Source organism: Haliaeetus albicilla, chromosome 27 (assembly GCF_947461875.1).
Source record: "Haliaeetus albicilla chromosome 27, bHalAlb1.1, whole genome shotgun sequence".
Taxonomy (NCBI): domain Eukaryota; kingdom Metazoa; phylum Chordata; class Aves; order Accipitriformes; family Accipitridae; genus Haliaeetus; species Haliaeetus albicilla.
The window spans coordinates 16,853,620-16,880,097 of NC_091509.1; the positions used below are offsets into that span (position 1 = coordinate 16,853,620).

Sequence of the window (26,478 nt, forward strand, 5' to 3'; positions counted from 1 at the left end):
GAAAGTCTTTGGCCTGTCTTAAATAGAAGGTCAGACTAAACTGCTTTAATATTTATGAATCCATTTATGAATCCTGGCCTTGAGATTTATGAATGTGGCACCCGTTGACTTCAGTGGGTGGTGATTTGTGCCTTAAGCAAATATATTTTTGAAAAGAAACTTGTGTAGCAACCATCCCATTTTGTGAGAGTTTGAGCTGAAGAGCTTTCCAGTCGGACTGGTTTTGTTTTCTTGCAGAATATCAATTCATTTTTATTGCTGAGGGTAGAACTCAACTATGCATTTTGTCAAAGTGACCTCAGAAATGCTTTATTTCAAATGGTTCCTTGTGTTAAAATTGGGAAAGTTAATCCTTTTGGATCTTGCTTTTAGCAAATTCATGGACTTGATATTCATGCTTTTCCTCCCCGAAAGATTAAAATTGAGAAACTCTGTTGCAGGGAACTGCAATTACTATTCCCTGCTTGCAACAACAGCAATCGAGTTTACAGTCCCCTGAGTCTGCAAGATCTGCTGCATTTATCATTTTCATTCTTAACAGCTATTTAATAACTCACCTCTTTCCCACTTGGAATTACACATACCTGTGGACACTAAGCCTAGAGACCTTCCGAAATGTTCTTGCTTAAGCATTATTTTAGCTGAAAGAACTGCTTGTCTCTGTTTAAAAAGCTACAGAACTGTCACAGCTCTTGCAGCTGAACTCTTTGGAAACAAGGTCCCTGCTGCTGATGGTGGACGCATCCGAAAGGTGGAAGCCAAACTGGCAAAGGTGCGATGCTGTTTCTCTGTATAGTAGCTGCAGGGAAGTCTGTTCTGAATTTGCCTGGTCCAAAGTCTCTGTTATACATTTGCAGCCTGTACTCTGTATTTGCTGCAAATACTCATTTTGCAGAAGGTCATGTTTTTTGTGTATTACCTAATGTCATGGTTTAACCCCAGCCAGCAACTAAGCACCATGCAGCCGCTTGCTCACTCCCCACCCAGTGGGATCGGGGAGAGAATCGGAAGGAAAAAGGTAAAACTCGTGGGTTGAGGTAAGAACAGTTTAATAGAACAGAAAGGAAGAAACTAATAATGATAGTAATATCAGTAATAAAATGACAGTAATAATAATAAAAGGAGTGGAATATACAAAACAAGTGATGCACAATGCAGTTGCTCACCACTCACCCACTGACGCCCAGTTAGTCCCCGAGCAGCAATCCCTCCCAGGCCAACTTCCCCCAGTTTATATACTGGGCATGACGTCCCATGGTCTGGAATACCCCTTTGGCCAGTTTGGGTCAGCTGCCCTGGCTGTGTCCCCTCCCAACTTCTTGTGCCCCTCCAGCCTTCTCGCTGGCTGAGTGGGAGAAGCTGAAAAATCCTTGACTTAGTCTGAACACTACTTAGCAACAACTGAAAACATCAGTGTGTTATCAACATTCTTCTTGTACTGAACCCCAAACATAACACTATACCAGCTACTAGAAAGAAAATTAACTCTATGCCAGCTGAAACCAGGACACCTAAACCTTTGGAAAATGAGATTTACCTCTTGTGATCTACCAGGATTCAGAGGTGAGCGGCTGCTAGGATGGGGCAGATTGTGGGGGACAGAGGCAGGAGATTTAGTGAAGGAAAGTGGTGCTCAGGGTCATGGCCCTGGTCTCCTGCACTGCTGCTGGCCCTAGGCAGGCACTGAGTGACAGAGGTGAGAATTTGGTAATTTTCTTGTAAAGGCAGAGAAGTTGGAAGCAATGTTTTTAGCATTGTCCACTGGTAAAAGCCAGGCACTGTGGCCAGGATGCTTGTCTTGAAATCTGCTGGCATTGTTCTGTGAAATCACTTTAATTGTGTCTGTTTTCTTGAAGGCTCGGTGAGAATGAGACACAGTGTGTCTCACTATTGTGTCTCTTAAAAACCGCAGAAAACCCTTCTGAGTTTCTAAAATGAGTTATACTGATACCATACAAATGCAAGATTTGGGTCCAGATTCTCATCTGGTATAAACTAATGCAGTTCTTTTAACTTCAGGTTATATTGGCTGCAGGTTTGTCCCACTGCTATTATTAATCGCACCTGCAGTTGTGTAGTGACTAAGCTGGGCTCTAGGGACAAAACTTTATTTTTGGTAGCAGTGGAAGCGTATAGATGCATGAATGGATGGATACCCATGCTCCCTTGAGCTACAAGGACTGTACGAGAGCAGCCTATAATGAAAGCACTCTTAGTACGAATAGCTCTTGTGTGGTGCTTTTCATTAGTGGATCTCAAAGTGCATTAAATATGTGACCTTATCCCCATTCTGCAGAGGATAAATAGGAGCCCTAAGTAACTTGCAGCTTTAATAGGGTTACCCAGCAGGCTCTACCTCTCTGTCAGTCTGTCTATGTAATTCTTATGTGTATACATAATTATTTCCCCACTTAATTTTTTGAGGGTATGTGAAAATAAAGCAACTTAGTTGCAAACTGACTTGGAAAAAAGCTGAAAAATACGCCTTTAGACTAACAGTAATAAAATTATATATGCTCAGTTAAAAACTTTCTTTTTCTCCCCTTCCCCATCCAGCCTGGGACTGAATAAATCAGTGTAGCTGTAGGGCAGCAGCAGCAGCATACAGCACAGTAAGTGGCAACATGTTCCAAATGTTTGCTACAATTCCTTCAGTACCTCCATTCACTGTGAAGAGAGATGAATTTGCAGCACTGCACAATTCTTCCTCTGCAATGCTTCAGTAGTTCGAGGCATGTTCTCAAAGAATCAAATGCAAATATGACATCAGAAGCTTTTTTTTTCATTGTTATCTATATGAATGAAGCTAAATGGAAATAAAACGCCAAGCGCGTCTGTTCCTGAATCAGTGTACTGTATGACTGGGAGTGAATACATTGCAGAACTGAGAATGTTGAGAGATCCCGTGTGGGCAGGGATGAGTTTGGAAGGTCTGTGTTACATCTTTACTTCTGCTGCAGACTTCTGGGTGATCTTGCTCCAGTCATCAGAGCTCCTGGTGTATCAGGCCCATTCTAATGTAATTGAACTAATATTTCTGTACTTGACTTCAGTGTTGGGAGGACACATCTGTTGCTGTTTGGAAAAAAGCATGTTCCTGTGGTTCTAAGACCTAGAGAAGGATCATAAATAAAAATAACATGTGGAATTTGTTTTCAAGTTCTCTGCTATACTAGTGCCAGTTTTGGTCAAACGTGTAGCAGTTGTGTATTTAGGGTACAGGCACATTAATATAAAAATAGAATAAGACCTTGTCCAATATGCTGTCCTGCAAACATAAATATTTTCTCTTTCAAGTAATCTACAGAGTATTTTTTGGCAACTATATATACAGTGAAACGCAAATCTCCTCTCTCTGCTTCTCTGTGAATTGATTGTTGGGAGGATCCCATACTGCAAATTCCCCTCTGGAGGCTTCATTGACATTGCAGGGAGTGCAGGCTCCTAACCCAGGCACTGAGGTTAAATATCAGCAAGTTTGAACCTCCTTTCGGTCTCAAGAAAATCACCTGAAACTCAGGACTGTATTTAGGATTTGTTCGTGCGCAGATATGTCATGTGGCTGGTTACCTTTTTCAGAAGCACAGACTCAAAAAAATAGGGTGCTCTCTATTTACAGAAATACTGTTTCTAAGAGTTTCTGAAACACTCTGTTTTTGTGGGTTACTGATTTAATTAACTAAGCAGACACTTGGATTTTTTAATATTAATTTCAGGTTTGTTCACATTTAATTTTAGCTTCCTATCTGTATCACGTGCTTGGAGATTAGGAAGTAAATCTGCCTTTATATGGCAATGAGAAACTTTGTAAAGCTGTACTAATGAGGAAGAAAATGAACATTAATTAAACTTGCAGTTACAGGATGGGCTGAGGCTCTGGAGTCCTGAAGCAGCAGCTAGATGGGTTACTTCATTACAGCCTAGAACAGGGAGCTGTGATGGGAATGGGAATGAGGAGACAATTAAGTCGCTCACCAAGTGCAGAGCCAGCGAGACATTTAATTATCCACGGGAGCTAACGCTGTAAAACCTGGGGTTTTCTGTAGATCTAAGTACGCCAGACAGTTTTTCTGTCAAATTAGACTTTTAAAGAATGTCTTTAGAAATGCGAGAGGGGTTGGGGATGTTGAGGAGACTGGAGAAGAGACCTACTTTTCAGCTGAGCTCTGCAGCGCGGTGGAAAACAATTGGCAGGTCTCCTCGGTTGGAGAGGAGGTCTCCATCGCGGTGGATGGGACTGGTGTAATTACCTTGGGCAGAAAGCCTGTGTGGCCGCTGCCATTGCCAGTGTCTGTAGATCCTGTGGTCCTTGAAAGCCTTGGAAGCAGGTCTTCAGGGATGCACAGGAGCCCCGTTACCCCCAAAAGAGATGAGTGGAGCTCTAAACCCCCAGCCCTGTGTATTGCAATGGACTCATTTGTGGCTTATCAATGTAATTCTCGCCTTAATTAGACAGGACAGTCACTCTCTGCCTTCCTTGTGAATTTTTTCCTGTGTGGCTTTCACTTCTAAATAACTGCCTTGCTAACCTTAGCAGAGGTTTTGATTCTCTGAACTGCAGTTTCCTTTTGATTAAGTGTCTTCTGCTCTAGTCTTTAATGCATATTAATGAATGCTAAGCAGTGCTTGACTTGAGTAATTTGCAGCTGGGATCTAAAAACCCTTGGAAGGAAGGCCTGGGGATGTCCTGCTTTGGGAAATAGTGGGATATTATAGGCTCTTTGCTCCAGTTTGGTGCATTCCAAAGGCAAACACTTTTTCAGTTAATTTATATTTTTATTAGTCACAGGACATAGTCGCTGCTGCCATCGTTATTTAGCAATATTCCCACATTCACTTCAGTTTCAAGTTAAAAGTCCCAGAAGAGTAGGGGAAGAGGTAACAGCTCAGCTTTTTTTCCAGAATTGGAAGTCCTTTCCACACCTAGTTCTGAATTACACAGCACGTGTGTGGCTGCAGGGTGGTAGCACAGGGGAAGCACTGCTAATTCATAACTCCTGGAAGTACAGCAGTCCCAGGACGGATGACAAGCAGTATAGGATAGAAAAATGCAGTTGCTAGCAGTTACTTTTAAGCTCTTAGTTCATGAAGGCAACTGCTGTTCTTCTGTTCAGAACTTGGGGAAACTGATAACTGAAAGGCTTAATTCTGCTTTTGCATCCGCTGGAGTAGATGTCCAGAGACAGCCCAAGAATTTTCTGAAGTCCTTCTAGTCTAACCTGTGTCGAAGGGAAGGCAGATTTGCTCGAACAATATGGCATTTCTGTTTTAGTCGTCCAGAGGCATTCTCCAGGAAATTGCAGCAACTTTAATGCTCTCTGTTGTCATCATAGCCTTGGTGGTTGTCTGACGGTTGTCTTGGCATGACAGGCTGGCACAAGGGTGATGGCATCCGTGGATAAGAACAGGACTGATGGGTGGAAGGCATGAGCAAACCCCTGCTGCTGCAGCAATGCCTTTATGTTGTTTGCTTGGCTGTGTGCAGCACTGGTGTTGAGTTGATGACTAAAAGCAATCTCCCTTTCACGGTGGCTTTTTGAGGGTGTTCTGAGTAGTATCAGAAAAAAGGCATTAGGCAATTCATCTTGAGCTTTTCATGTTCAAAGCACTTGGCAAAAAAATAACAAATCAGCCCTTGTAATTATCCTGCAAGACTGTTGTTATGCTGGTTCAGAGGTGGAGGAATGGAAGTAAAGAGGTTAAATGTCTTGCTCAAAGCAGCAAGGAAATGTGTGGTGGAGACATTCAGGAGCCCTATGTGTTTCTTAATGAATCATTTATAACTATGGGTATATTATTAGGCAGATGGCTTGAACTGTGGATTGCTGTAGGAACTCTGGCTTGCCATCTAAATGAATTTTCTTCTTAAAGTCTTAAACAACCATTTTTTCTTATTTTATTTCCTGAGAATATGTTGGCTAAATCAGAGGCTGTGTAAGATATACAATATATAAAAATATATAATTCTTTTACATTTCAAGCACACACTAACTCTTTCCTAATAATTCTGACCAAAAATAATTGATATGTTTCTCAGGACTAAAGGAAAAGAGAAATTCCTGTGTAAGAGACAAAGTTATTTTAGTCCAAGATTAAAATAAGAAAAGAAATATTTACCCATGTTGGAAGGTTAAATTCCTTCCTTTATAAACTCCAGCAGAATTAGGGAGAATACCGCCATGGGAATGTACAGTGTGATGTCGTGTCTATCCAAGAAGCAGAGTGTGAAATAAGAGCACCTGAAGGATGGCCTGCTATTTGGCAGCATTCAGTGCCACATGAATCCCCCTGCACGCAAAAGGGCCAGCACCAGGCACAGTGATCTGCAGGAAACATCAGTGTTTGACCACTGGTTTTGTAACTTGGGAACCAGCGTTCAAATATGTCTTTTATTAGTCTTACAGTCTGTCCCAGGTTGTTGCCTTCATCTTCTCAGGGTGGGAATCTTCATTTTGACCAGATGTTTTTTTTTCCAAAAGGCCACCATGCCCTGGAAGCTAAAGTTCACCTATAAAAGTTGTTCTTCTGTCTAATCAGTTCAACTACTGATTGTAGAAGTGGCCTATCTGTTAATTTTCCTACAAGATCTAAATTCATCCAAACTCCCATCAGTACCCCCTGCTGCACACAGTGTACAGCAGTGTTTTCCCCAGGATCCTGAAGTATGGTCTGCATTTTAAACTAAGATCTGGCATTAGCTGCTTAGTTAATAGTAGGTTTAATAAATCCAGAAATACATATGAACGTGTGCACAACCATGTAGCTTACTTGCAAAAAACAAAGTCACTTTTTTTCTACGTGACAGTCAAGCTCTCTGTGTATTTCTCCTGGGCGTATGTATGGCATATGCATCGTACTCTGTGCAATTGAGCATGCAAATGCTTGTTCCTTCCTGATCTTTAGTTGTGCATTTCTCATAAAAAGACTTTAAAATTTCTGGGTATAATATTTAATATCCAGAAGAAGTGTGTCTGTATACAATTAAAATATACATTAAAAGGAGAATAACATGATTTCTGAATTTTTCATGTATTCCTCTTTACAGTAGAAGATCAGTTGCTGTCTCTCTGGGTTCAGCACTTACTTTCTTGGTTGTCTTAGCTTCCTTGAGCTGCTGAGCCTGTCTCACCTTTTTTGTGTCTGATGTAGAATCTAAATTAGATAAGAAGAAACAGGACAGGATTTCAAATTCAGTTTCCTCTATACAGGCAGGATGGCATCAGTTTAAATTGCTTCGGTATAATTTTGCTTCTTTAATCTTTCCCCTTCAATCTGTTTTTGTATACATTATATATATGAAATCTGGGACTGGAAATCTTGCCTAATGTAAGTTAAGACATGACAAATGAACCTGACATTTTTCCAAGGAGGGAACCAAAGAACATACTGTATTTATAGCAGTAGGAATGTAGTTTGCTGCTTGTAGAAGAAAAATATGTGTTGTATGAGAAATGTAGTGCTGGGATATGATAAGAGTGTTTAGATGATACTTGTTTCAAGTGAGGATACTGGATTCAAAGGAGCCAAACTGGTTCTCCTGGAAGCTTGAGGTAGGGCTTCACTCAGCAAAGGATTTAGGTTCCCAGAAGCTCAGATACCAAGATGAAGTGTGTCACAGTGTCGAGATCTTCTCCTGTGCCCAGTCTGAAAGTCCAGTGACTCCAGGGTCATCAGTGGGCAGAGTGGGAAAAAGTGTGAAGAAGGAACTTCTGAAGGTTGGATTTGGGGCTTCTTTCTATAATAATCTAAACCGTTTATTTCATATTAATAGTAAGACTTTCTGTTTACAAGCTAAGAGTTCATTAGTTTAAGATCTCAAGCACAGATGTGCAAACATACGCTGAAAAATTGGTTCAAGCCAACCATCTCTGCAAGCCAGCTACTGGCTGCTGTGACCTTCTGCAGTAGGGCAGGACTGCAAGAGGAGACAAATGCAGGCAATACAGGTGCCCAAGTTCTTTCACCTGCATGAAGATGGTGAAAAGACTTTTTCTTTTTAAAGTTTTCAGTCTTTATGAGGGTTTCCCCTGAACACAGTGAGAATCGCTTGGGTGATGTTCGTTTGAGGGGCTCTGTAGAAGTGCAAATTTATCTTTTTTTCACACCAGGGTATCTGGTCTGGTCTGAATAAGTTTTTATTTCTTAGCAATGCACTACCGACACCTTTTTTAAACTAGTTGTGGGTAATTCTTGAAAGAGTATTTTGTCAGCTGAACCCTTTGTGTCAAGGGAGAAATAATCACAAAGCTTAGTTGCCTGCATGTGAGATGTAGTACTTTGCTGTCTTGCTTCTGAACAGAAAGGCTGACTCTATGTTTTTTGGCTGTTGAACTGCACATCGGGACCGGCTTATGGCTCTGAACGGATCCTTTTTTTAGCACAGATAGTAACACTGGAGCAGTCTGGGCCTGACTGATGGCTAAGGTCATAGTAACTTTCATTGTAGCTGGTTTCTAATGGGGACTGTATTTCCTAGACAGATTTTTAGACCTGTACTTTGCTCCTGTGGTTTGAGGAGAAGTCCTTTTGGTTCAGGGTTATACCTTTTGTCCTTTCTTGTCAAGTTGGGGAAATGATGTTTTGTTTTGCTCTAATAAAGAATTCACCTGGTTTCCTCTCTGCATCCTAATTGCTCTCTAGGGAGCACTAAAGTGTGCTTAAGCATATTGTAACTGTTTACTCACAACGTCTGCTGTATGTGCAGTAACGCAAAATGTTCGATCTCTGCCCTGTTGCTGCAGGCTGGCATGATTCGCACAGACAAGGACGAGTTCTTCATTGAACCTCTGGAGAAGGGGGCCCAGGAGGAGGAGGAGGGAGGAGGCAGAACGCACGTGGTCTATCGCAGAGCAGCTGCCAAGAAGCAGCTTCCGATTGAGAATGTGGATACCCTGTATAAAGGTAAGGCAGAGATGTTAATGCCAGCTGATGTATAAAGTGTAGCTGAAGGCATATAACCAGTGTGGTCTGCTATCTCTGGCTTTTTTATCCTTGAAAATGGAAATGTGTTCTCCCTCTGTGGATGAAAAGGTAGGGAAGGAGTTGAACGCTTTACCAGGGGCAGGCAAGCATTGCAGCAGCCAAAACCATCTCCAGGTGGAACTGCGTATGCTTTAAAGAGTTTCCTTGGCTCTGGAGATAGCATAAAGTCATGTGTCCGGCTGAGTCCCTGGGTCAGAGCAGAAGGGGATGGTGGATGAAGCAGCAGTGCAGAGGTGCCTGTGCCTGCTGGAGACAGGTAGCATTGCTGGTTTTGCAAAGGCTGTGTTGGAAGGTTGCAGCAAGCACACAACAAGGCTGATGCGGTACGTGGGCTTCTCATTGACAGCGTCTTCGCTGGACTGAATTTAATCCCAACAGGGAAATAATGGTATCTTCAGATATGAGCAGAAACTTTCTTGATTTATTTATGTATTTCCAAGTGTGGAATTTAACGTGGTAAGTATGTGGTAGACAGTGATGGAATAACAGGAGCTAAATGTAAACACCCATTCTATGTAGTATTTTCTATTTCTCTGGTAACTGCTTGGATGTCACACATTTTTTTCTGAATAAATAAAGGATGCAAATCTGGTAAGTGGATGTTTTGACAGCTGATGTTAACACTGAGATTAACTGGGTCGTTTGAGTGGAAACAACAAAATAGCTACATTTTTGTTCCAAATGTGTGTACCAAACAGCAGAGGTATTTGCCACTCATACCCTAGTATTATGTGATTTCAGTGTAGTACATTTTCAAGTATAATGCAGTGTGTTAGATTGTCCTTTGTAGAAATCTTCCCAGTGATCCCCATCCCGCTACTGTGCTACATTAATAATTTTCAAAACACAAAAAGTATGGTACCTGTTGTAAAAATTCTACTGTATACTCTAGTCTTGCATATAGAAGTCCTCAGAAACCACTTGAAGGAACAGGTAGTCACAAAGTTGAGGCTCTGAAATGAGGACCAAGTGAACAATATAAATTTCTCAATGTTCAAGTCAGAACGGGGAGAAAAAAGACAGCAAGTAATAGCTTTCAACTAACTTCTTTTTCCACTTTGGCCATCAAAACGACCCATGATTTTTGTAACTGACACAGTGCTGTGTTAGGCTCTTCTGATTGCCTTTGTACTCATTCTGGAGCAGAGCTGGGGAATGCAGAAGTCCGAGTACTGCAATCCCAGAATCACAGGATGGAAGTTACTCTGTTAGTAGATGTTTATAAAATTATTGCAGTGTTGGAAAATATCAGCCAGTCACTGTGTTTCCTCTTAAACAAAAGAGACTTGATTTTATTCACACCTTATGGCAGTATTTTTGTTTTTGGATGGTAAATATTCCTCAGGAGTAGGAGTCTGGTACACAGAAAAGCATAAACTGTAGATCAGCTCCAGTTATTGGCATGTGGTACCTGCTAGAGGAAGGCTCTGACAGCAATATCTGAAAACACCTCTCCGAAACGCAGCGCCGTGCTGCGTGGCTTCTCGTGGAGCTGATGGCAGGGCTGCTCGTGGGCTGCTGCCGTGACTGGCAGCAAAGCTACATGCGGTGCGTGATGCCACCAGACTTCTGCGTCTGTCACCTCACCTGTGCTGTGTGCTCACTTAAAGGCTGAAGTTTGTAGGCTCCGGTATAAAGGCACGAAGTAATAATGGCCGTCAGCCAGCACTGTGGGATTAAAAAGCAAAAGCGAGGCTGACCTCGTGCAGGCCAGGCTGAGATGTAGCACTGACCATGTCTGGAACAGCAGGTATCAGTGATAGGTAGGAATAGTTGTGATTTTTCATGTTTCAAATTTTAAAATAAGGAAAAAATGCTAAGAGAAGTAATCTTCCCTTCCATCTACCATCTTTTGATTTGTAAAATTGATTAAAGATTAATTTTTATTTTGGAAAAAAACCCCACTGTACTGTACAGGGTTCTTTTTCCAGGAAATTCTCTTTGCCTTTAACAAAAACCATGAATGGTCACTCCAGAACTGGTCTGTTCTCTACTTTTTATTAAACCTGGCTTCCCACCTCTGATTTGCTCTAGGCAACAGACATGGAAAGGACATGCTTTCAAAAATTGTAATTTTATTTACCAGTTTGTCTTTTTCCAGAATGCATCTAGTTTTGGTTAACAAACGTCAAAATATTTAGTGACTGAGTGTTGATAAGCATGCTGTGCTGCGTGTTTCCATAGTGCTCTAAATTAATCAATGGGCTTATTTAGGAAATACTTAGTAGGGCACTTTCAGCATGCTGTATCTATTTAAAAAAAAAAAAAAAAAAAAGAGGTTAACCAAGAGCGCTCCCCCCTCTTCCACCATCCCTGGAGACAACTGCATTGTTGCCAAGTCCCATAAATTTACATGTGATGAATTGTAACACTTGGACTATTTTTAAAGGTCCAGCCTCCAGGAATCTTATGAATATGTGATGATTATGTTTTTTTTTTCTCTAGGTGATCTTCTGGCTCTTTTAACTGTTGATAAAAACTCTGTAGTTTCTGACTGTATGAATATTTTGAAGTAATGACTAACACAAAGTATATAGTATTCTCTAATTTTTAAGGCAGCATCTTTCAAAATCCCATGATATGTTAATTTAATCCCATGATTTAGGAGGGGATTGTGAGTCATGATTTTTGAATGTTTGGGTTTGGATAGATAGATAAAAATTCCTTATAAATATTCCTATCTCTGGCACTTCTTTCACAAGAAATAGGACAAGCTGTTTTCTCCCCAGTGAAACAGAAGGTGAAGGAATTGAAAGCTCCATGAACTTGGAACTGGGTGGGTCAGTCGTCGTTTCAAGGAACCTGGGGCTTGCACTGGGCAGTGGTCACGCCGGACCTCGCATGGCACAAGGGCTTCGGGATTTACTCCCACAGTCGGCGGGCCCGCTGGATGCTGCTGTTAGGAAAATCTCTCCAGGTTCTCCCTTGCAGAAGTGGGGCTGGGTCTGTGGAGCAGAAGATCCCAGCTGGGCACGGGGCACCTCCTGCAGCGCGGGGCACGGGGCTGTGCGGTCTCCCCACAGGAGTGAAGAGCTCTTCGTGCCCAGTGTGCTTGCTGCCTGAGCGCGTGGTCTTGTTTAGTCATGTGAGACTTTGGGGTCAAACTTGCTCTAACTTTAGTTATTCTCGTAATGAATCTGTATGGGGACATAGCCTCCTAAATGCAGTTCTTCTGGGTGGTGGTTTGTTAGAGATCCCGGTACCCCAAGTCAACATGCGTGCCCCCGTGGCTGCCCAGGCAGAGAGCTCCAACGCAGAGCTGAAGGACAGCAGGAGAGAGGTCCGTGAAGCTGATGAGCAGCTGATCTTCCCCAGAAGACAACTAGGACTAATGGAAGATCCATCGACTGGTTGTGAGGATGGATTAATGCATAAAGAAAAAAAACACCCTGCATTTTCCCAACTGTGGAAGTAGATTGTGCTAACAGGTATGGTGAGGGGGACCCGACAGCAGGGTTTTTCTAGCATTTTGCATACGCTATTATCTATCTTTTATATTACAGTAAGGGAAATTGAGATTTTATTCCATCTGTTTAAAAAATATGAACAAACAAAAACCACAGCCTCCTAAGCCCTGGAGAGATCAAGGTATGCATCTTGTTTTATGAAGGCTCTGCTGACGTGCTGGGTTTTAAGAAGTGGAATGTGCTGGGGGAGAATGGACGTGAAACGAGTGGCAGAGCTCTAGTCTGGTTTCAGGCCCTACTAGGCTTGCTTCTGCATTTACGTAGAATGCTGTCAGAATATTGGGAAAAGTAAATACATGTTTTGGCAGCCTGAATCATTGCGTTTTGACTGGCGTAGGATTATCTGGTGTCTGCGAGAATCACAGAGTAAAGGGTGTAATATTTCTACCTTTTTTTCCCCTCTCAAACAATACTATTCGTTAACGTACTGGAAAAATGTAAGCATCGTATTTTAGGGAAGTAATAATCTGCAGCAGAGTAGTACTGTGAAAGTCTGTGTGAACTCACTACAAATTAGGCTAATTGTTTTGGAAAGAGAAGTATTTTCATGTAGTGGTTGATGTATTGCAGGTATGGTGGGAATAAACCCTATTTTTTCTGGCAGCTGCTTTTACTACTTGCATGCATATAATAATTTATCTTCCTCTAGATAAAAATAAGCAACATGTTGAAAATATTTTAATATTTCCAGTTGAATTCCTTCTTAGAAAGATGAGAAATGTTGCTTGACAGCAGTAAAACTTCCTACATGATAGAACTAGGATTAAATAAGCAAGCTAGAGGAGGTTGTTTTTTCTTGAAACTGCTGGGTTTTTGCTTAAATATTCTTTAGATGTTAAGTGAAGAGATGGTAAGTATTTAATGAATGGTTATGGTGAGGTCTGGAAAACCAGCTTGGTTTTTGCCTCTGAAGACAATCTGATTATTAGGCTTGTAAGCTTTAATATCACATTTCCCCAGCTAAATTACTGTGTCTGTTATGTTGATCAACCGAGAGGAAATGATTATACTAAAACTTCCTTAACGTTTGCCTTCTCTCTCAAAATCATTGTCTAAATACACTGCTCTGAGTTTTATTGTATTGCTTAACTGATGAGGAACAGAAACTCAGCTATGGTTGACAGTTTTATTTACTGTGCAGATGAAAGATGACCTTAGCCAAGAACAGTTTATTACTGAGGAAGACAGCAAGGTAACTCTCCAAATGTGCTTAAAGCAGGCAGATTGTTGTTTCTTTAACTGCTAATTAAATCCCTTGGAATGGCCAAACCCAACCTGACACAAGTCCCATCATGAATGTACTCTGGGCTGAAGGGATGGACAGACTCACAGCCTCTGCTGGAGACTCGTGACCCCTTCCCATGGCAAGACTTGGGTTTCTTTGTGGTCAGACCTTCAGAGGGGTGGTGGCTGGGCGCTGAAAGATGTGAACATTTTGTGTGACCCCATGAGGTACTTCTTGGGGCGAACCCCATAATTTTCTTTATGTTATTTAATTCTACTACTGTTTCCTTTTTTTTATGTAAGGGGGGCTAACAGCCCCCTGGCCATAAATGCATACCAGTCAGGTAAAAGGACAGAAATAAGTTGCTGCTTCTACTCCACAGAGGCAACCGGCTCCTTTCTGACAGATACCCAAACCTCATCAGAGCGGAGCTGCTCCTCAGTCCTGTTACTGACATCTCTTGCCCCTCCATGACGCAGAAGGACAAAAGCCTTTCCTCCTCCTCCTCCTCCTTACACTGATGGGACGTTCGGGAGTCCTGAGGGGTTGGGGGCCAATTCAGCAGGAGAGAGATCCATGTCAATTTAAGCTGAAACAACCAAACACTAGAAGTTGTTGGAAAAGATGAAAAAGTTAAAAATATGACAAAGTAACAACTCGGTTGCCAGAGCTTTGCAGGTTTTAAAGATGATATTTCAGAGGAAGACTCCTCCATCATAGTCCATCAAACTGTCAATGCCATTGATTTACTAATGTATTTAAATTACTTTTTAGAAACCAACGTGCATCTGGTGTATATTTTTCTGGATTGCCTGAAACGACACTCACATTGGCTGCAGGCTGGCTGGTTGCCATTCTAATTTACAGAAACTTTCCTGGTTACCTTTGCAGGGGAACAGTTCCTTCAGGAAACTGAAGTTTCTCCAAATACAATCAATATTTCCTCTCAGCGTGTGCTCCTGCTGATTAATTACTGCTCTCTTATTTTGCAGTCAGTAAGGCACTGATGGCAATATTTTTTGTCTCCTTCCTATATCATCTGTGCATGATAAATACATCTGTCTTTCTCTCCTGTCTTGGGTTTTCTCTGAATTTCACATTGCAGATTCATGGGGCTTTTCTGGGAAGAGAAAGATTGAGAATTCAGTTGTGAATCAACTTTTGAATAAGAAGCAAGGTTATGCACTCATGAAAAAACAAGTCTCCAGAAAGTGGTATTAGGCCATTGGGTGTCACCCTTCCCAACCATAGGTGCAGCTGATGAAGCAGTTCTTTGCTAGCACAGGCAAATAAGACCCTTGCAGCAATTTTAATATGAAACTTCAGGATAAATCTAAAGGTTTCTATTTTTATAGCAGCACAATAAATCATCTGGGATGATTAGGTTAAGGCTAATGAACAGTGGTCTTACATGTGCTTGGTGTGAAATACAAGGAATAGCCTCTTTTTTTCAGAGTTGATGGAATTTTCTACCATAGACTCACCCCCCCCAGTGGGTGGCCTTAGCTGGGCTGCAGAATGGTCTTAGGTAAAAAGTCAAACCTTATAGTCCTTCTGGGACAGTCAGTTTTCTTTTGCCAGGAAATAAAATAATTATGAAATTAATTGAACTTTTTTTTTCTTAATACTAGTCATTTTGCTGTGTTTTTTCGGAGGGGAATGGAAGTGCTAATGTAACTAAGATTTGTGGTGATGCGCACGTGTATTAGGACTACAGTAAAGCTATGTGGGCTACTTTTACAGTGGACTTTTTTGAATTTTTGAGTGCTTTAGAAAGTATATTGTATCTTCAAAGGATTTTTACTTTTAATTAAACATCTCCTTTTCTAGATGCTAAAAATCGCTTTCAGAACAACTGAATGTTCATTAAATACTTTCTCATCATTATTTCTTCATGACATCGTATCTGTAGTCACTGCAGCACCATTTTGTTTCACCAGTAACATAAATCCTCTTGTACGTAAGTAAAAATCGGTGGCGTGGAGCCATGCGGAGCGCTGTGCCGCGCGGCGATGCTGCAGCAGGGACGGGGAGCAGGGACAGGCTGGAGCAGAGCGCTGCCGCATGAGCCGGCTCCGCTACGGATTCCTGGCGCTGAGCTGTCATCTCCCTCTCCCATACACTCCACAAAACTGCACTCACTCCTGGAATAAACTGTCACTAAACGTGGAATACAGGAACATAATAGCAGTATGTTAAGAAGCTCAGTTTCTATATTTGTCCCCACCTTTCTCATTAGGTAGTTTGAGATCCACGTGGACTTGAAGGAGACACCTAATTGCATGCTTAACTTTGAGCAGGTACTTAAGGCAAATTGATTTCAGTGGGATTCAGATATGTACCTTAGGCTAAATGGTTTTTATTCTGAATGGAGGTGGCTTCCCGTTTTGGTGATGAGGCAAGTTACCGGAGCAAGTTACTTCCATTCAGATATGCATGAATTAAAGGTGAACAACTTAATTATTTATGTTTATTTAAATATCACTGGTTTGCTTGTATCATTAGCTAATGTAAAAACAGAATTAATTTCATTCTCAACTAATGAGTTCATTTTAGTCTCTCTACTAAATTCAAACACTACGATAAGGCTCTCCTAAGTGACTGTTGTGAACAACTTACAGCTGGAGCTGAATATTACCAAATGTTGCTAAATATAAGAAAATGATAGTAAAGCTGGTATTGGTGTATAAAACAACAGTTTCCAGTTCTCATACAAATACTCCGGCAAAATTTTTCTGAGAAGCTTTGATGAAAGCACGGGGAAAGTGCTCATTTTATTTTTCACATTCTTCTGTCAATTAATTCAGCACTAGGGGTGTGTGAAACTAAGCTTGATTAATCACTTGTTTGTTTATGTTTACATTTAGTCAACACTTGTTTGTTTATAGATACGTTTATAGAGAGAAGACATTTTACAACAGATTTCATTAAGGTTTGTTTTTATTCTTCCTTACAATATCCATTGATCTCACAATCCTTAATGAATTTAGCCTCTTGATCTCCTGGGAGGAAAGAGAGAACAAAATATTTGCCTTTTGGACGAGAGTAACATAAACCTTGTTTTTACTGAAAGCTGATCCTGTTTCTTGCTGGTAATAGCCCAGTGTAAGAGCAAAGTTCATCAGAGCAGCAGTTCATAAGTCAAACCTTGCCTTTGGAGCCCATGTGAGTGCTTGCCATGTGTGAGTGTGTGCAGCCGCCCACAGGCATATGAGGAGTTTTTGCTTATGAAAATGTATGTGCACACCCACATGGTTTTTGTAATTTCACATTTACTGGTGAGTTTTTCCGTGAAGTGTCATCCTATTGGGGTTTGTTTATTTACAAGCTGTGTTCATGTTGTCCAACCTGCTGAGAAAGACAGAGGATGGCAATGATCCAGTGGGTTCTGATGTCTCTGCCAGGCACAAAGAGGGAGAGACTTGTTCATAGAAAGACCTTAATATTCTGTCTTGACAAACTGAAAGTGTTCTGCAACCCATATATCCATTTAGGAAATGGATTCTGGAACTGAGAATTCAAAAATATGGGTATCATGTAGTGTTTGCTGTTTTGTACCATGGGATTCAAACTCTGTGTTTAATAACAATACACCAAATAGCATCTGGTATGCGTCACTAAAGTAAGCTCTAGTAGAAAATGCCAGTAAACATCTTCTGTTTAAAATGTTTTCTGACTAAAAGTGGCCTAAAGCTTGTCTGCTGTCCATGATAATGATGACAAAGTGGTTTGATCAGGCTAAAAGCTCCAGGCATCATCAAATGAAAGCAATGGGCAAGCCCAGAGTTGCAAGGGAGATGGATATCCTTCAAACATCTAAATTTCTGTCATTTCTTGCAACAGGAGAGCCACATGTGAGGCCTTGTGCAGTGGTCCAAGGATTAAAACGGTATTCCAGCTGGTTCTGACTGTTCTCAGCTGTGTGAAATCTGCTCCTCGGTGGCCAGCCACCGAAGAAGTCTGTGTGCTGCTGGTATCTCGGTGCTTGCAGAAGGGGCACTGGAAGGGTCGCTGCATTTATAGCAGTGCGAGACCCAGCTGGAGAGCGAGAAACAAATTGCTTGGTCTTTCTCCACGCTATTTAATTCATGGTGGCTACCGTACACCAAGCACATGCCTACAAGCAAACGCTGTGTTGCTTGTGAGCTCAACGCCAGTTAAAGGGAGAGGACTTCAGTGCCTCAGAGCTGGTGCTGCGTAGACGGTCGTCATTGGGCACATTGAAAGCGAAAGCCCAGGTAGCTAATGCCTGAGCTAAAGGACTGTTTTCTTTAGCTGATCTTGTGATAATATAATGCATTTAATGACTGCGTTATGCGCTGTTCCCTTTTAAAGGCTGTTCTTTCCAGTGCCCTCAACCCATCTCCCAGTATAGCCACGACTGCTTGTCCTGCCTCCCTTCCCCGTTGCAATCCCAGGTCCCACGAGGCTCCGTGAGATGCAGCAGTGCTGGGGAAGCTCAGCTGTGCAGACAACTACTGCTCGCCACTACTGCCTGCTGGGTGAGCTGGCCGGGGGGAGAGGATACAGAGCATTTCACCTGCCCTTTGGAGAGAGGGTGGGAAGGGGATGCGGGTCTTTGGGCCTGATTCTTCCCCTGGTGCGGGCAGGTGCAGTGATGAGCAGGGAAGCGCGTGCTGCTTTGATGCTTGTGCTTTAGCAAAGCATGTGTTATGCTCTGCGGGAGGCTGGGGAGTACACCTGCAGTAACCCGGTGGTTGGTATGATTAGGTGCCTGGTCTACAGAGCCTTGGTTTATAGATAGAGCCTGTGTTGGGTAATAACTTTCTGTAGCCCTTTTGTAACTCTTGCTTATTTATTTGTGTTCTCTGTGTTTTGAATTCCCTAAGCAATGCTTAGGGCTGCCTGGACTTTTTAGGTAAAAATAACTTTCACTTGACAAGTCAGCAACAGCAGCGCTAACTTTCATTTCAGCTAGTGCAAGTCTCCTTTCCCCTGTGCTTTCCTGAAATTATAAAAGGCAAGAGGATCTTAGCCCAGGAAAAAAACAGTAAGATTTCTGATTTCAGTTGATTTGAATTTGCCCTTTGGTACAGTAGTAAGTTAATTTCTTCTTGAAAATTCGTGCTTTTCTATAGAGCAGAAACCTGTTTTGAAACAGTGGGATAAGTGGGATAAAGCAGTAGCAGAAACTATGTTACTGCAAACCATGAGTACAAACTCTGATTTTTCTAAATGATCATGTTACAAATGATTTATAATTATTTTTCAAAATATTTCGTCCCAAACTGTGTATGGCATGAAGTCCCACATGCATGTATGCTGGTAATAGTTTGAATTTAATTGTCTTTGCTCATTTGAATATAAACCTCAGGAGTCATGTTACCTAACATTTGGACATTAAAAATTAAAATGTTCTGTCTGCAGGACTGACTTGGACCATGATCTCTTAAGACAAACAATGCTTATTTTGTTAATACAGCGGTGCCTTCTTGGATTTGACCCATTTCTGTTAAAGGCCCATATGTAGTGGCAGTAGCCAGTAGCTGCTTCAGTGACTTACCATCACATCCCAGATGTGGTGCGATGCTCTTGCCTAGTTCAAACCCTGCAACGCTGCCTGCACAGACCTGCATCCTGATACTCTATTGCTGAAACTCTGCTATCGTAATAAGAGCAAAGGCATGGTTCGGTAATTGGTTTAAACCAATCTAACGCTGTGCTAATGACAGACTAGTCCTTCTCTCTCTTGCCAGCCACATAGTCCCTCTGCCAGCTGTTGCTCTCTGAGCCGCATTGCTGAAAGGGATGCAGTCACCAGCTGGAGGGTATTGGATGGTCCAACAAAGCCCAGGCAGGCACCTGAATCATTGCATTGCTTTCCTCAATGCCCGTGGAGACCCTGCTCTCCGCTGGCTGTGTTTCTTGAAAGAGACCCTCACAGAGAGGGGGACCCGGTTCCGTTGTCCACTTGACCCATCCCCGTGCAAAGGGTGAAGTCTCTTGTAGACCAAAAGGTTCCTCTTTTACTATGTGATGTTGCACAGCTCTCGGAATTGCAGTGCTTGTTAATGGGTTAAATGCTGTCGACTTTATTTTTCAGCAGATTCTTTGATTAAAAGCCTGGTATGCATCTTTGCTCTTCCTTTTATCTGTGAGTTTTTGTGCAGTCACTTACTTGTTCCAGCTCTCTGTGTGTGCTCGGACCATCTGGCACAGCTCGCCTGCCCATCAATGTGTAGTGCTTTCAAGGGGAAAAATTATTAAACACAATCTGGATGGCGAGGGGATTAGGGATTGGTTTTATTTCAACTCCAGAGCTGACAGTTCCACAGGTAGGTAGTTCTTCAGAGCGGGTTTCTCAGCAGCCCTTTGCAGTATTGCCTGATGGGTGTGTGAGGAAAGGTGGCCAGAAATCCCAACGGACCAAGTGGAAGGGAGGAGTTAGGAGCAGCGGTCCTTGGCGGCTCAGCCTCCGCAGTCCCTTGCTGCTGGCCCGCTCGGAGGCTGTCATGCTGCAGGAGCATCGTGGTGCTAAGGATCGCTTTCTTTAGCACTGCTGGGCTTCAGACAGTTGTCCTTGGAACAAAATTCATTTCCCTGGGCTTTGCTCCATTTTGCAGGTTTTGGCCACTACAGACTGTCAATTTTAAGAGAGACGTGGATTTTTTTTTTTTTTGCCGGTAACCCTAATATTTTAACATTGCTTCAACAATCGTAGCTTTTTAAATATTAGAGTGATTATTTACAGAACATTTGAGGAAGGATTCTTTTATCCAAAGAACAAGTCACACATAAGACATGCTTAGTCCTAAAAGTAACCTCAAAAGAAAAGCCTAGTAGTGGTTTCTATGAACTGCCACCTGTGGGAATTTTTATACTTACAACCTTGTCAGGTCTCTGTGCACTTTGTGACCACATCTGCTTGCCTGTCAAAGAGATGTTTTTTCCTGTTCTACATGTGGAGGCATATTACAGTTGCTGAAGGTGCTTGCTGACTGTGAATGGTGAGAGACACTGAGAAATGTTTTCTGCCTGAAGCAGCTGCCTCCGGAACGCCCATCCCTGCGCCTCCCTTCAGAAACCACCTCGCGTGCTTAGCAGGGAAGAGAGCAGAGAAAGTTTTCCTTGGTGGTGTAGGGATTTTTTTTTAAACTTTTAAAGAAACAGGAACCATTGCTTGGTTTCCCTGTCAGATCTCTTTTTTTTTGTGAAGTATCTTCGGAATAAGTTGGCAGTGTGGTTTAAGTGATGTGTGGTTTTGAATGGGTTTTTGGATGTGGGAAGTGGTGACGTTCTGGAAACGTCATTCTTCTATAGGTCAGCAAACCCAGGTCACTTCATGGGAAAGCATCTGATATGACTGGTAGCAACAGTAACTAAATAGCGACATGAGAAATTGCCCTTGACTGACTTAATTTACAGGAAATTAACGGGCACCGAGAATTGCATCTTAAGAGCTGTGTTTTGTTGTTGCTGAGTGGGCAGCAATCCTGTTTGTCTAATCGAGCTTCACTATATCATCGTGTTCAGAGTTCATTCATCCTACTGGGTTTATTTCTTTCTAGGATTTTCCTTTTTTAGAGAGACACTGTTATATATAGTAATGAACGCATCGCAGTCGTGCGTGTCTTTCTCCCCATGGAGTAGGGAGAAGTTTGGTTCCCATTTTACAGAGATCTGCTCTGCGTCTTAGTGCTCTCATACACATTGCTTCACGTTGAAGCTGGGTATGCCAAATCCTAGATATTTGAGGCTTGAATATATTTGTTAGGTGGCTTTTAAAGCAGGTTTTTTTTCAATACATCAAAAAATGGATTTCATGGGGATTGGGGAATCAGTTCTTTCCGGGAGCTGAGCTTAAAATGATGTATTGTCTAAAGCCTTAGATTAAATCTGGGCTTGAATCCTTGTTCACAGGCTTGCTGGCCATTCTTTCTGCCACTTCAGCTTAGCCTTTTCCCAATCCTTCTTAAGAAAGTGCTGACTAAAGAGCAGGCTGAAAATCATACATTTTAGCTTTATATTCTACTTGCAAGCTGAAGTATTTTTTGCTTTGTTTTTCTTTAAGTAGAGCCTCTGGAGACTTGTTAAACTATGAAATGGTTAGAAAAAGGCAGCCCAAAGGCTCTAGCTAGGGGTATTAATGTCCTAGGCAGCCCTAAAATTCTGCTCGATCTCTAGCGTAAAATATAACAAAGGAGGAAAATCTGATTTTGAGTCACCGTAAGATGACTTGAATATAATGTCTAAATTTCCAGGTATTTTTCTTGGATATCCCAATTACATGTGTGCAGAGAAATGAATAGTATTGACATTTCCATGGCAACCCATTGTAGCGTTTCAGATATTGACCTGCAGGTCATAAATTACTGAAACAGAATATTTTTGGAAGACTGGCAAAATCTATCAGTTTGCTGCAAAATGTATGGGCAACAACATAGCAACAAAATGCAGATGAGAAAACACAAGCTTCAGAATAAAGTCTGGGCTGAAAGTTAAGTGGAAGTTTTGTTTAAGACTCCACTGATGTGAGTAACATCAAGTGACAGCCCCGAGGGGTTCGTTTCTGCCATTTTTTGGCTGTGGATCTGGTTTGTATTTGTGGCTGGATGCGTGACAGAGGTGGGATGATTGTAAAAATGTTGTAGCAACTTCTATTACGCTTTTATTAGAGGTGCTAACAGACTTCAAGAGAGCCTCACCTGGCTGCCTCCGTGCTACTGTTACCCTGGCTGTTGGCGATGATGGTAGGATGTGGGTGGGAAGGGCGCATGGCCTGAATTAGTTAAGCCTTAAATCTATGTGGAGGTATTTACTGGTCTATAATAATTGATCGCCTGCTGTTCCATTTGGGACCCTCTTATCAGAGGTCCTGAAGAGAATTAAATGGTCTTCTGTGCTGCTGAAACCCTGGTGGAAAGCACAGGCAAAGGGCAGAGCGTTCCTTGCAAGAAAACTGGTCCGTCTAAGCTCTGAAGATTTGCAGCAGGTAAGATTGATTGCACTAGTAGGATTTACAGTCCTTACGGGTCTCAGGTCAGACAACTGGAAAGCTTGATTGTTTCTGAAGTGATGGCAGGGGCATTTCCAAGAATCTCTGGGAGAATGAATCCCTTAGCTAAAAGGCTACATTTCTTCCTTAAGATTATTTCTTTTCATTTTTTTAAAGTTTTTAAAGGAGAGCTCAGAGTCTTTGCAATGTGAGATGGAACTGTACCCCCACCAAATAAATTACAGTGTCTCTTTCAAAATCCCCATAGGCAATGCCTGTTATGTGATAGCTAATTCTCACAGACCTTATACGAATGCATTTTCTGGGAACAGCCTTTGTAATAATAAATTACTGGTTGGCAAGTGGATAGGGTTCAGCCAAGCCATGCACTTGATCCCGTTCACACTGATTTTAATGGAAAAGTTCCCAGTGAGTTTAGTGGGGGCAGACCCAGTGCAAGGCTGTGGGAAGCTGGGTGGCTGAATTTGCCTGAACTGCAAAGTGTCTTTGTCTGCTTCTGTTTTGATTAATAATTTTGTACCTTCTGGGTTTCATGATTTACTCTGAGATTCATTTGGACACATTGAAACTAATCTGTAACTTGAAGTTATGTTAAGAATTGAGCATTGAGAATATGACCTGTGTGTTCCTAATGATGGAATGTAGCTATGGACGTGATGGAATGGACCCAGGTATTCCTAATGAAGCCATATCACATGGTTCCTCACTCTCTGACACCCCTTTTATGGCTGTTGAGAGACAGCAACATCTTTCATTGTTAATGAAAAATTATCAGAGCCCCCTGGAAAATACTCACATTTTTTACTGTTTTTCCATTGTATTGCTTGCATAGATTGTATGCTTTTATGTGCTATTCTACAGTTGCAACAGATGTGCTTTCACCACTTAGCACACAGGCTTGTGACAATGTCATACACATTCTTGTAATTTGCTCAGTATTCAGGCAGAGTCTTTTTCTGCCTTCAGCAGCTCAGCCACCACGAGATGATTTTTTTTTTTCTCCCCACTTATGCTTTGTCAATACCTTTCCCATGTCAAGAAACACATCATTAGTTTCAACCAGTTCAACCAATTTGTCGTTAATGAATCTGATAAGAACCTTCCAGATCATAAGCGACCAAGTTACATGTCTTGGGATTTCAGTGCAAGCTGCTCCTTTTTCTTTTTAATGAGCGCGGTCTTTCTTCCTATCACCTCGTCAGGTACGCCTTCCTCCAGTGTTTGTTACAGATGCATTAAGAGCTGGGATGTAATTTTGTTAAGCTCTGTCAGTAATAATCATGCCTCCATTCCTTCTGGCGCTTTCTGATTGAATAATTTTCTGAATTTTCTTTTACAAGCCTCTTTTGGGATATGAACTTCACTGTGCTTAATCTCATTATTCCATTCATACTTTCTTTTTAATCCGATTTGCAGGACATACATAGTGCCTTCCTTTCCCATAGTCCTTTCCAAAAATCACTGCTTTGTGTTCATGCAGCAGTACCTTTTTCTCATCCCTCTGCTCCAGTTTTCTTAAAACTGCTCAACTGATTTCAGTTGATTGAATTAGCATTGGGCTGTTCTTCTGTATGTTTCTTCAGTTCACCAAAACTATTCCAACTCTACAGTGTAACTGTAAGAAGTCTAAAATTTTTACTCCTCAGCTCTCTTGTTACTGGTTTGTTCTTTCAATTCCTCTCGTTTTGTTTCATCCAGCTGAGCCGCTTTTTTTTTTTTAACAACAGTTAATTCATCTAATTTAGGTCGCCAGGTGATGTCTTGGTGATTTCCGTTGTTCCCAGAATTTCCAGTATCTTTCAGGCTTCTGATCCACATTTTTTAAGGAACCAGTCGTAGCCCCTCAATATTTTGACCACTATATTCCAAGATGTCGTGTTGCATGAGGCCTTTGCTGCTCTCATTTTATTTTCTTCCAATTTATAGTCAAATTGTTAGAAGAATTTGATATCATTGTGTTAGCGGTTAGGAGAATTTCTCATTGATGGGCAAATTTGGCTCGAAACACAAACCCAGAAGGCAATCCTTGCTCCCCAAATCCTAAAAAAATCCATTAAAACCAAGCAAAGCACCTCTCAGTTCTGTTAGAGCTGAAAAGGATAGAAAGACACTTCCCTGTGCACTAACGCCAAAAGCATCTTGCAGTCTTGGTCTCTCCCCATTCTTCCAGAAGTCATTGTCACATGCAAATACCTTTCTCACTTCCTTTATAATAAATGTAAATAGTTCAGGTTTTTCAAAACAAGTTTCAAGTTCTTTAGATACCCAGGAGAAATTACTGTCTTCAGCCTCTATAGAAAGGATCTCAAGGAGGTAATTTTATTGGTTTCAGGATCTGAAGGGAGAATCAATAAGGCACCTACACACTTTGAAGCTCCTGCTCTGTCCTCTGTATACCTGGTAGCTGCTCTCCTTTTGTTTCTCCCCCTCACAGTCACCTTAATGACAAAGTCAGGGTAAGCCCTTAGACTTCATTTCATTTCACTTTTTGCCTTAGAAACCACAAAGTGATTAACAGGATGTTTCAGAAATGCTGCCAAGAGCTCAGGATGAATTTCCTTCCCTTGGAAGCGCTGAGCTCGGGCTGGAAGAGGGGGCTGCCATGCAAATCCAGGCTGGGATCTGCCCTCCCTTTGCAGAGGGCTCTAAAGACACCGCTGCTGCAGATGTTTTCATTGCTCAGTGCTGTTGCCCTTTGCCAAGAAAAAAACGTCCTGCTTCGAGTATGGACACGTAGTGCCCTGTCCCCGCCAGCTGAGGGGTTCCCTGGGCTCCTGGGGAGACTGGGGGAGGACAGCAGCACAACTCCCCTTATTCCTGGGGAAGAGCAGCTCTGGTGCACGCTCGGTGCACAACGGTTCCCTGCCAGGATGGGTGGTAGGCAAGGTGGAACGGCACGTAGCAGAGTGAGGAAGCGAAGAAGGAGTGCCATTTAGTGTCTGGTTGTAGAGAGAACTGTATGCTTGCAATATGTTTTGCCTTCTGCTGGCAGTCCTGGTGTGAAAAGCAGCATAGCTTAATTAAGGAGTGTCAAGATACTCGATTCTTCCAATCTGCCTTCCAATCTGAAGTGTTGTTCTTTGCTGATTTAGCTGTATCTTGCAAGAAGTCTATATCCTTATGGCTAAATGATCGAGTTTCATGAAGAATTTCAGTGTCACCTGATTTTTGACACATTTTAATAGGACTTGGACAAATCTGTTAGGCCCTGGGTGTCATCATTCTGTCCAGAATTTTCCAAACAAAGATCTGTGTGTGCTTTGACCAGAGTGAATCTGCAGTGTCCAAGTTGTGTGGGACTTAATATGCAAGATGTGTGGGACTCTGTATACATGTCCTGTACCACTGGTCCATGTACACACTGTAAACCCGGTACATACCAGTTATGTCCTGCTTGCTGTGTATGCTTGGGAAATTTTAGAGCATGCTCTGCATGTATGAGACAGTGCTGAAGGACATCTCAAATTTACTGGGTATGTGTGTGGCTCACTTGTTCCAGTACATTGCAGCTGCACTAGGTTTATTGCACTTATGGAGTTGGTTACTTCATGACCAGTGCTCTTCCATGGAGGAGTGGTCCAAAACACCAGTAGTTTGGTCAGACATCTGGACATCTAGAAATGTGAGACAAACAGCTGGTGTTCTCTAATTCCACCTGGGCAAAATTTCTGGGAAGATAAAGAGCAGAAGTAGGAGGAAACCTGGATGTACAAACTAATGTCAAAGCCTGTCTTAAGGATGTAATGTTCTCAAGAGCTTTGTGGAATTGTGTTTGATAAGAATCAAGTTTCAGTGGGTTTTGGATTGTGTTGTTGAGCAAGATGAAG

The 26,478-nt window shown here is 42.0% G+C and overlaps 1 protein-coding gene across 1 annotated transcript in view; it reads left to right on the plus strand.

Moving 5' to 3' along the window:
- ADAMTS2 (ADAM metallopeptidase with thrombospondin type 1 motif 2) overlaps nucleotides 1-26,478 on the plus strand; it is a 190,430-nt gene that overhangs the window by 62,640 nt on the left and 101,312 nt on the right. The window contains exon 3 of the mRNA XM_069772878.1: nucleotides 8,742-8,901. Within this exon, the coding sequence (XP_069628979.1) occupies nucleotides 8,742-8,901 (160 nt within the window). The remainder of the gene's footprint in view (nucleotides 1-8,741; nucleotides 8,902-26,478) is intronic.